The sequence below is a fragment of the Rhinatrema bivittatum genome, chromosome 8 (assembly GCF_901001135.1).
Source record: "Rhinatrema bivittatum chromosome 8, aRhiBiv1.1, whole genome shotgun sequence".
In the NCBI taxonomy this organism is placed as follows: domain Eukaryota; kingdom Metazoa; phylum Chordata; class Amphibia; order Gymnophiona; family Rhinatrematidae; genus Rhinatrema; species Rhinatrema bivittatum.
In genome coordinates, this window is record NC_042622.1 from 93,187,386 (window position 1) to 93,199,646 (window position 12,261).

Below are 12,261 nucleotides of genomic sequence, written 5' to 3' on the forward strand. Positions count from 1 at the left end.
GATACTAGTAGGAGGAATCACAGAAAGCAGGATATTTTTTTTCCAATGAGCCCTTAAGTGCAGCAGACCTTTACATGCCAGACCTGGGCATGCATAAATTTTGCTGCATTGAATGGGCGCATTGGCCATTGGCGCGTGATATTTTTTGAATCGCGGGGATTAACTAATAGCCTCATCTACATGTACTTTACATGTGATGAGTGCTATTAGCTTCACAGTGGTTTAGACGTGTGTTTTGGATGCCCTAATCCCCATATTGCATCGAGTGTTATGGATGCATGAACAAAAACCATGTCCAATTGCATGTAAAGCGTGCGCTCGGTTGAGCACATTATATTGCATCGGCCTGCTTGTGTTTTGCTTACCTGGGCCAAAAATCGTGGTACTTCATGTTGCGTTGGAGCTGGACCCTTGGGCCGAGGTGGGGCGACGCAACCCATAGGTGAGGACCTACAGGACCCCACCTTCAGCAGGTGGAGTGGGCTGAAGGTAGAGGCCGCTGGAGCTTCACCTATACCAGCCCTCGTTCTATGCGGGTTGAGCCTTTGGGTGCCGGGGATGGCAGGACTTAGGTGGGCCTCAAGGTTGGTTAGCAAGAGTGGTTGGTTCAGCCCAGAGACAGCAGACGATAGGTGGCATAGTCCTATCCTGGACTAGGTATGGAACTCAGACGCCAATGGAATGGAGATTAGATGGGGGCATTCGAGCAAAGGTAGGTCAAGCCTAATAAGTCCACGTCCAGGGAGAAGGCTAGGAGAGGCATCAATGACAGGCTTGGATCAGGGCCGACAGCAAAGCGGAGGTCGTGGCAAGCAATGCTGAGTTCTGATCATGGAGAAGTCAATAGCGTTAGTCAATCAAGGCAATGGTCTGATCACAGAGAAGTCAATAGCATAGTCAGGCATAGCAGAGGTCTGGGTCTGGAGATGGGCAGTAGTGTGGTCAGGCGTAGCGGAGGTCTGGGTCTGGAGATAGGCAGTAGTGTGGTCAGGCGTAGCAGAGGTCCGGGTCTGGAGACAGGCTAGAGTGTAGTCAAGCAAAGAAAAGTCGATATCTGTAGAGTCAGTCCAAAACACAGACAGGGCAGGAATGAAGAAGACAGGAACCAGGAACAACAAAGGTCAGGAACGAAGAGTAGAAAGGATTCTCTAGCAGTGAGTACTCGAGTAACGAGGAGACCTGTTGCAAAGGCAATGCTATGGAGCGAGGCCTGAGCTTAAAAACACTGAAGAGTTTGACGTCATCATCCGGGGCTACAGTCAGGTTCCCACCGCAGGCCCTTCATAAGGATCAGTGATGCGCGCATGCCTAGGGAGGGGCGCGGGTAATGGCATCTTTCCGCGGATCACAAGGAGAGGTCTGACGAGCAATGGCATCTTGACCTGCAACACTGGGGTCCATGGCAGAGCCGGAGGCACCGGGGGTGGCCCGAGGTCAGAGCCGGCGGCCCACCACCGCTAGCGAGGAAGAACCAGGAGCTGGAGTCTGTGTAAGAAGGTGAGGGGGCGGGTCTGCCACAGACAGCATGCGTAACACTTCAGTAAGAACTGCCTGTTCTAGCTTTGGAAGCCAACATTCTTCCCAACAGCCCAGCTTACTGGAAACACTATACACTTCTTTAATTGTGAACTTGGGCTTTTTTTTTATAAATCAAAATTGTGTTTTCAGGAAAAAATAGAAAAGAAAAATTGATGTTAATTGAAGTAGAAACCAAAAACAGTAAAAATGCATTGGCACTGGTGCAGAAAAATTGTTAGTACAGGAAATATGTGTTTGTTCTTCAGCTTAATTTGTAGAAGTAAAGAGAGCCCTTTGAGATATGAAAGAGTAATTCTCATTTGCTCTGCTAGGCACATGGTCAGTGGGTAATTCTGGACCTTATAGCTCATTTTCAAAGGGAAAGTACCATTGGTAATCTTACCTTGAAAATATTCGGGCATGGATTGATTTCTACGAGTTTAAGATAAGTGCAATAATACAAGTGCAATGATATAATATCAGCATATACATTTTAAATGGTGTTGGACTTTCACTTATAGCAAAATATAAAAGCTTAAAAAAAGGTTCCTTTGACCAATGATTATATATAAGGCAGAGTACTGAAGTCATAAGTACTATACGATGATGCCTATTATGAAGGTCAACATTCAATAATTATTGCATCTTGTTGATTAGCCAAGATTGTTTGGGATTTCGTTGGTATTTACAATTGGTAGTTAAATCTTTTCAGTGCTCCTGTATTAACATTAAGTCATCCTGTGCAAGATCAAACAAGTGTGATATTATAACAGGCCATTTCTATGGTAAAGCACTGTTTACCTAAGGAAACGACTTTTAAATTACCCTCTAAATATTGAAGAAAGGGCATCTTCTTCCCGAATTCAGGGGCTCATTTAAAAGCATGATTACTGGCAGATTCCTGGTAGGATAACGCTGGGCTCTGAGAGTTACTAGGTGTGCCAAGTGATCAATTTAGTTCAGTTTATTTCAATTGTTTTTTACCCCTTCCATGCTAACTAGTGTCCAAAGTGGTTTACAATGTATAACACAGAATACAAAACACAAAAATAACATAAAACACAATGACATACAATATTAATTTATATATAACTTAATCTTATAAACTGCCTCCACTCAGGGAGCTCCAGACAATGTACAGTAAATCATTTAAAACAATATACAAATTAAGAAAAAACAAATACCACAAATACAAACACAAAAAACAAAGCACACCATAAAACTATAACAAGTGCAAAAAAACCCAAACAAAACTTAAAACCAAAACAATCTGTTAAAAGAACCTAAATATAAACATAACATTTAAATACATTTAGATACAAAAATGAACACTGTAACCTGAAAAGCAAACAAAATTATAAAAATAGTTTTTAATGTTCTTTATTAATTATATAATTCATATTGTAAGTATCAAATGTAAAATAAATACACATAATTTTACTATTAAACACCGAACATTAAAAAATGCCAGTAATGCAAAGCACCAGTCTCTTCCTGAAAGAGGAGTAGGTGGAAGTAGTTATGTAATGATACGTGATGAGATGATCTTGCATCAAAACAGTCTGTAAAGATCTATGCTGAACCCGTGCACTGAAGACAGCACTAGATAGTTCTAGAATGTAGTTGGCATGAAACTATTCTGCAAATCCCAACAGAAGGCCTTGATGTTTCACCAGTAATGGCTTCATCAGGGGGAGAAAATCAATGAATGCCACATTGGTGCTATCAGACAATAAAATATATGAAACATTTTTAACAATTCTATATGCAAAATAGCCAGACTTAAAATGCTTCAAATAAAGCCAAATACTCACTATACAATCCAGTATCTATCATATAGTACTGGTCATTCTGACACGGCATTATGAACTGAATGGAAACTGAACATACATTATAAAGATTTAAACAAAAAATCTGTAAAACAACAAATGATAAAACATTATAGCACTTTACAATTCTCTATATATGCCCTTATTAGGGCTTTATCATTCACAGGCTGAGACCATTCTGCATTTGTTTCATTGCCTGTAGATAATTTAACTCTCATTTTTCTAAGAAAAGCAGGTCTACAAGATTCTATATGCATTGGGACAAACCAGAGTGGATTCATTCTTTTTCTTGTTACTTTGAACTGCTAGATGACTCTATTGGCTGTGGATTGCAGTCCTTTGCTCTAATGCAGCAGAAGCTGCAACCAAGAAACGTTCTTATTTCCAGCTATCATATAAATACAGTATTGTTACAGGACTGATAGGCTGCATCACCTGCTAATCTGCATTTTTCTTTTCCAGGGTGATTCAGGTCCTTCAGGACCTCCAGGATCTCCTGGAGAAGATGGGGAAAGGGTAAGTAGAATTGTTTTTTGCAGTCTCAATGGCTGTCTAAATCTGCATTTGAGAGATTACTTGTACATCGCATCTGAGACAGAATGTATGTATTGCCCCTGAGAAACGTTGGTGGATTCTTCCCTAGACAAAAGTGACTCACCTTCCAATCTCGAGGAACTCATGGAGTTTCAATAAAAAGTGTGGGAAATCTGTCTGGCCCACCCCATGAATGGAAGAGTCTTTGGCATCTCTTGGTGACCTCCCTCTCGTCTTTCCTTTTCCCCTAGAATGGGTATTAGCCACAGGGCATAACTAGACAGAGAAAGAGAACTATCTTACTCAACGTTTGTGTGTTAGGCTGCATATAAAATAGGAACACAGATGTTAAAATGGCCCAGATGGACATCCAATGAAGTCTCAAAGAAGTGTTCAAGAATGTCAATGTAAGGTGCTATATCAGGTGTTTAAATGTTCAGTCATGCAGTCCACTTAGACTTCCAGTCTGATAGTCAGGTGGAGGTGGAGATGGAGATTTATTTATTTAGTTATTTTATATCCCGCTGTTCCGAGTGAAGATCTCAACGGTTTACAAAAGTAACATTCGTCATTTTTGGCCATTACATGCTTTGTCTACAACGGATTGAAAATCAGTCCTGTTTTCTGTCTGCATGAACTTAACTCAACTAAATCCTTACCTACATGCATGACTGCTGATCCTTGAAAAATGTAACCCAGAATGAAATAAAATGAAGAGTGCATTTGTTTAGTCTTGCTCCCCCACCCAAAAGATCATACGTTAAATCTCAACACCAGGATAGGGGTTAGTTTCTGGTTCTGACAAAAGCAGTGAAGGGCTCAGGAAAGGCCTTATCCATTTTAAACCAAGAATCTCTGCTACCATGTTGAGTGAGGTGTTGCCATCTGGCTGGATCTTGGCATTTCTTTATACTGAAAACAACCTGGAAAGTGATGTACACTTTCAATATTTCTGGTCTACCATTTATACAAAACTGTATTCAGGCTTAAAAGATCCTGGGTTTTCTATAGTTGTCCACTGCGTAAGAAGGATGTACCTTAAATAACTAAACTCTTTTCTCCCCCCATATCTCTAGGGTGATGATGGAGAAGTAGGTCCAAGAGGACTGCCTGGGGAACCCGTGAGTTCTTTTATATAATTTTAAAATGCTTTATGGAAAAGCAGTATTAGATGACAGCAACAAAGTGTTCACAGCTATGTCATCGCTATCAAACCCGCAGACCAAAGGCCAACTCCAGTACTTCTGAAGTAGCATGTTCAGGCATATCAACATTTTATTATTCATCCTGACAGATGGAAAGAACATTTTTGTAATGATTTACTATGCTGTCTAAGCAGGCAGGATACAAATCTGCAGTGCAGTCTGCCATTAAATCTACATCCTGATCTCATGGTGATAGTGTCAGGAGATACCAGCTTACCCTAGCTGGGCAGACTGGCTAGTTTGTGAAGTTTAGCATCTTTGTCTGCCCCAACCAGGGTGTCTTTTGTCATTAGACATTGCCTATAGCTCCTACTAAGCTTATTAGCAATAGCAACACACACACACACACACACACACACATACAAGCAAACTGACCAAGTGAATATAAGTGCATATGTTTGCATGAGGCATTGCACTGGATTTCATTCTGAGAAACCGTCACTCCCATCAGGGACACAGACTTCTTTTAGATCGATTAAATTGTGCTATACCGTGTCAGTGTTGTTGCAGAATGTTTTTAGAGTGCATTAGCAAGGCAAACTGCAAGCGGCTCTATATTCTAATATTAGATGCTTTACTTCTTTATAACTACTGAGAAACTTGCTTTGGTCAACCAACTCCCCCACTAAGAAAAGGACATTAAGCGAGGTGTTTGCCTGCAGCCTATTGATTGCAGACTGTTTTAAGATGTGTAGATTTTAACCGGGCTTCTTCTCTGCAGGGACCTCGTGGTTTGCTTGGACCTAAAGGACCTCCTGGCCCCCCTGGACCACATGTAAGTTACTCAGGACTCATTTCATGCAGTACCTTTCTGTCAGCCGGTCCAAAATGTACAACCTGATGATCCTAGTCTGCTATATGTGCCCCATGTCGAGCAGTTCCCATTCCTACCTCATAAAATCTTAAAGATAGTCAGAAGAGAAACAAATATCCTGTTGAAATTTAAGAAAACCAAACAAAGCCCTAACAGCATAAAACTGCAAAAGAGAATTCTATAGTATAACTCCTAATTTACCTTTCCTACCCAATGAGTTTGGAAATCAGTTTCAAATCAGTTTAAATTGCAAAGTGGATTGTCTTCAACACCATGGAATGCCTTTAAAACTGGTTTGAAACTGGTTTTACATGTATTGTGAGAAAGTTAAATGACAAAACTATGGTCTTTTTTTAATTTATAGCTTACTTTTAATTATTGTTCCCACCCTAAGGCCTGGAGTGATTTTCAAATTACCGGTAAATCAAACAAACAAAATGTGAGCATACAGTTAAATATACCCCAATTAAATCAACTCTCTGCTCTAATACATAAAATCACTACTTCCACTGCCCTCAACATCCAAACTCTCATACTCTCAAAAGCAAGTCATCATTTTTAACTGGACCTTGTTTCCTCAGCTTTTAAATAAAAGGCAGGTCAGGTTGAAATATGGATTATTTTCTGAGCTTGTTATTTTGCCTTTTAATGCCTCAGATCTAAGCCCAGCTCGGTCCCTTACTCCTCCATGTGGGGCCTTCAGACTTGTCAGTTTATCTTCTTGGGCCTCAGTTCTAATCCCAGGTCTGCCACTTACTCTGGGCATGCTCTTGGGCAAGTCATTGCATCTCACATCTTCCTCAGCCCTATTCCTGCCTCTGCTGCTTCTTCTGTGAGTATGGTGTCAGCAAGTCGTTTTCTCTCATTACATTTCAATTTTAATCCCATGGTTTGGGGTGAATTCTAATCCTGACTCTGCTCCTTTGGGCCTGATTGAACAAGCTCTTTCCCCATAGATGCATTGAGGGGCCGATATTCAGTCGGGTCACAAGAACCTAATGTAAGCAGCCACAAGCTATCTGGCTAGCTTGTGGCTGAAAGTTTTCCCTAAATCTAGCCAGGTTCAACTTTTCATATGTAGGGTTGTTATTGTTTGAGTGCTGGCAGTTAGTACTGTTTTGCTATGGGAGGTTTGCTATATCAACGTATTTCAGTTTACTCGCTTTCTGAGGGCCAAACCCACACCCAACACAGGTAACAATAGGCATAATACCATATGGGCTTCAAGTGTCTATTTTTGCAGGGTTTTCTAGTTGGCACCATAGCAGTGCATGCACTTCTGTAAAACACTACTGTGTTGGTTACTGGGAAAAATAAAACAATTTAAGTGTTAAAAAAATAGAATGGGGGAGGGGCAGTACAAAAATTGTTTGCACAGGGCATTGAAGAAAATCAGTGTTAGCTGGCCCTTGGAATGCCTCCAGCCTGTCCACTTTTTGCATAGCTATAACTAGCTGCTGAGTGAATCTAGGAAGCTGGATTTAGCCACCCTGCAGAGAGAGAGTTTAGGTGGGTAGGTCCTTCTGAATATGGGCCCCTAAAAATCTAAATAAATCAGGGCATTGCTGCCCTGTGCAAACAATTTTTGTGCTACCCCTCCCCCATTCTATTTTTTAACACTTAAATTGTTTTATTTTTCCCAGTAACCAACACAGTAGAAACTCAGTCTCACACTGTGCACTGGGACCCACGTCCCCACCAAATAAAGCCCTATGGTGAGCCAAACTTTCAAAATTGACATACTCCCCTGAACCTATCCCATCCATAAGTCCATCTGAATGGGTTAAGAGTGATTCCCAGGTTCTCCTGCCCTACCTGGTGGAATGTCAAAATGGCACCAGCTGGCCCTGTAGCCAACACCATTTTGTTGTACAGAAGTACATGCACTGCTATGGTGCCAACTAGAAAACCCTGCAAAAATTGAACTTGAAGCCCAAATGGTATTATGCCTATTGTTACCTGTGTTGGGTGTGGGTTTGTCCCTCAGAAAGCGAGTAAACTGAAATACGTTGATATAGCAAACCTCCCATAGCAAAACAGTACTAACTGCCAGCACTCAAACAGTAACAACCCTACATATAAAAAGGCAACACTGCCAATATTATACCAGGCCCTAAAATACCAATACACTTCTTATTTGGAAAACAGAACAAGTCAGGCTGCTATAAATCCCTACACAAAAACTACAAGCTAGCAGAATACCTTACTTCAGCCACAATGCAGAACGCAGACATACCCCCACCAAATCAGAATAAAGAGACCATAAAGTATAAATAGAAATGCGTAGACAAAAACCAAACTGGAAACCACAACAAACCAGACTCTGTATGCAACGCAACAATGGAAAAACAGAAACATCGCAATTCCTTATAAAACATCATAATAGTAAAACCAAATTAATAAAATATTTCCAATTAGCCAATGAATATAATAACATTCAATAATTAAGAACTCATATAAAACTTTTCTAAATAGCAATAAAATATTTAAAAATAGACACATCAGGAACCCATTCATTTAAACTAATAAGGACGGAAAAATCCCCTGCTCTTCATACCTGTGAATTTTTGATTTCCAGTCACCCTGAGCTTGTCGTGGATCAGTTGGAGGGGAAGTTTGCAAAACTTTCTCCACTCCTCCTCATACACACAAACTCACATGCAGGCTCAGGTCCCCTCTCATACTCACACACGCAGATAGGCAGGCACTCTCTCTCACACACATGTAAACAAGCAGGTACTCTCTCTCACACACACACATACATGCAGACACACAAAGGCAGCAGGCAGCCACCCTCTCTCACACACATACCAAAGGCAAGCTCCCTCACGCACACCCTCACATATGCATGCAGGCAGGCTCTCTCTCTCACATACACAAAAGGAGGTAGGCTTTCTCTCTCACATGCAGGCAGGCTTCTCTCACAGGCACACATGGAGGCAGGTTTTCTCTCTCACATGCACACATGCAGCAGGCAGTCTTCCTTTCTCACACGCACACACATAAAGGCAGGCTTTCTCTCTCACACACGCATGCACATGCACTGACACAAAGGAAGGCTTCCTCTCTCATGCACACACACGCGCAGGCTGGGCCTCCAGCTCTCCTGGGGCCTCTGTCATGCTTCAGCTGCTGCCCAAAGCTGCTGCTCTGCTGCCTTCTTCCTCTTTGCTGCTGCTTGCTCTGAGCCCCAGCTCCACCCAGGCTGACACAGAAGGACATATTGCAGCTTCCTTAATCCTTTCTTTTCTGACCAGCTTTCTTCAAAGCTTCTGCTGCTGCTTCTTTCCTCTTGCTTTGCTTCTGACTGGCCTCCAAGCTGGTTGTACCTCCTTACTAGTGCAACCCCTACCATTTTAGCCACTGGCTGGGGGTCAGGTGGCTGGCCACTGGTACAGAAAAGATAAAAGCGTACCTGAGATTATCATGTAGTAGCGAGGTGTCTTACACATACACACTTTAATACACTGACTTGTTCACTCACACTCTTGTTCACGTACATGCATGCTCATTCTTACTCATTGCTCTCCCTCTCTCTCTCTCTCTCTCGCACACACACACACACACATACTCTCTTCTTTACTATTCCCTCCCTATTCCCACTCTCATTCATGTTACCCCTGCACTAGTCCTATTCTGTGTAATATTTTTAGCGAATCAGGCCCAAAATGCATTAGAACAGAACAGATAGGAAGTAATAGAGTTAAAACACAGGCAGGTAAATATTTGCTAGTCTTGCTGCTTTACCCAATAGGTGCATTCTACGTTATACATTCAGGATGCAGAAAGAGAGGCTGTTTAAATCCTCGCTCTGGCCTGCTTATTCTTTAAGGCATCCATCAAGTATGGGAAATGATACAGCCATGCTCAGAAATGAGGGCTTTAACCAGCCAAGTGCTTAGCAATTATGTATCCCTTATCAGCTATTTCAAAAGAGAGAATCCCAAAGGGCTACAAAATTCCAAACTTTGTTCCCAGCTAGCCCCTGAACTTATTATGGTTTAATGATTTGAATCTTCTTCCTCTTCTCTAGGGTGTGTCTGGAATGGATGGTCAAGTAGGGCCCAAGGGTAATGTGGTAAGTATTCACAGGAAAACTCTGCACTGCTTCCCCCCACTATTTTATATTACCTCTCAACTTACTGTGGTCCAGTCATCGCAGCGACAATTCTGTACACACATTTTTAATTGGTAATTTACTTCACACACCAGGGCTCTGTCTGGTCACCTACAACCATAGGCCTTAAATCTAGCCATTAGTCTACAAAATGCCATGGAACATTTTTACCAAAAATCAAGAGCGCTAGCTCAATCGCTGGAGTATTGAAAATTATCTTTTTTTTTTTTTTTTTTAATAAAAAACAATTTAAGTTTTTTTTTGAAAAATTATTTATGAAAAAAATTTTGATGACACCTACTCTGTGTGGATAATATTTAAATATTGCTTTTGGTTTAAATATGGTGTATTTATAATATGAAGGAATTGGAGGAAAGTTTCATATAAATTCGTAGGTGTCTCCGCACCACGAGTGTGTGGTGTTATAATCATTAACTATCCCCCGCCTCCTGTGTGAATTTTTTTAAAAAATGTTTTTTTTCTAAGAATTACTTCACCTCTGTGAGCCTCTTCCGTATAATGAGCAACAAGTGAATTGATTTATATACCTTGACGGTATTTTATGCCAAGAGTTCTGTGCTCTATATAATTAACTATAAACTTTAAAAGAGTAAAGTTCAGACTTCCCTTTAAGATGTTGGTTGGTTGTATTGTCCAAATGTTGGTTGGTTGTATTGTCCAAATGTTGGTTGGTTGTATTGTCCAAATTTGTGGGACCATCGTTCAAATTTGGACCATACAACCAACCAACATCTTAAAGGGAAGTCTGAACTTTACTCTTTTAAAGTTTATAGTTAATTATATAGAGCACAGAACTCTTGGCATAAAATACCGTCAAGGTATATAAATCAAGTCACTTGTTGCTCATTATACGGAAGAGGCTCACAGAGGTGAAGTAATTCTTAGAAAAAAAATGTTTTTTAAAAAAATTCACACAGGAGGCGGGGATAGTTAATGATTATAACACCACACACTCGTGGTGCGGAGACACCTACGAATTTATATGAAACTTTCCTCCAATTCCTTCATATTATAAATACACCATATTTAAACCAAAAGCAATATTTAAATATTATCCACACAGAGTAGGTGTCATCAAAATTTTTTTCATAAATAATTTTTCAAAAAAAACTTAAAATGTTTTTTATTTAAAAAAAAACAAAAACCAAAAAAGATAATTTTCAATACTCCAGCGATTGAGCTAGCGCTCTTGATTTTTGGTATTATATTTATTATCGCTGTAGCAGTGGCATATTGATTTTTCATGGAACATTTTTAGCCCGATAAAACGTACCCAGGTAAATCAGGGGTGGTCCAGATTTAGCCGGATAATTTGCCTGGATAATTCTGATATCCAGAGTTATCCAGATAAGTTATCTGCCTAAGCCTGGGCATGCCATGAGGCGGTCCTGAAGCTATCTAGATTACTTTGATTTATCTGGGTAAGTATAGCGGCGCAACCACACTGCTGAATATGTTGTTTAAATTATCAGGATAAGATTATCTGAACTGCCTGTGGCTCAGTACTGACCTTTAGGTATCACCGTTGTATAAAGATTGATTCCTTCCCCCACCAGTATCTCAGCCCTGGCCAATCCAGAGAGTGGAAAAGCCCATCTCAGGAACTGCATTGGGGATTTACCACATGGTGGTGTGCAGCACTTACCAGCTGAGTTACCGGACAATCCCATATACACATTTTTAATTGATAATATGCTTCAAGGCAATAGGGATTTTAAGATCATGACTGCGAAAAGTTTTCTAAACAGGTCCTAACATGTCATCTTATGTTATACTAAATACAAAATAAAAAGTTCTCGGTTTGTTCAGTTCTAAAAACCAGGCTTCTATTAATCATTGTGTAGTTTCTAACTGTCGTAATTACAACACTTGTTCTTTAACAGGGTCCTCAGGGTGAGCCAGGCCCACCAGGACAGCAGGGAAATCCAGGTGCTCAGGTAAAATGGGAATTTCTGTGTTGGACTGGATTTTTTTTTAAATGTGTACTTTTGGAGCTTGTTGTAGACTGTATGACAAGACACATTCTTTGGTCTATCATGGCATGTGGGATTTCCTATTCCTCTATTGGCCTTGAGCCAATCACTGGTTCAGATCTGACATTACATTTTTCAATTACAATGAATAATTTCTTCACTGTGCCTTTCACCTGACCCAGCCAGGCTTGTTACACAGTGCAAATTCTTGTTAGTTTTGTGAAATGTGAATTTTATTGAATGTGGATGT

At 40.6% G+C, this 12,261-nt stretch overlaps 1 protein-coding gene across 1 annotated transcript in view; it reads left to right on the top strand.

Moving 5' to 3' along the window:
* COL5A1 (collagen type V alpha 1 chain) overlaps positions 1-12,261 on the top strand; it is a 385,801-nt gene that overhangs the window by 212,282 nt on the left and 161,258 nt on the right. Inside the window, 5 exon segments of the mRNA XM_029613239.1 lie at positions 3,810-3,863; positions 4,958-5,002; positions 5,808-5,861; positions 9,934-9,978; positions 11,922-11,975. Coding sequence (XP_029469099.1) covers positions 3,810-3,863; positions 4,958-5,002; positions 5,808-5,861; positions 9,934-9,978; positions 11,922-11,975 — 252 coding nt within the window.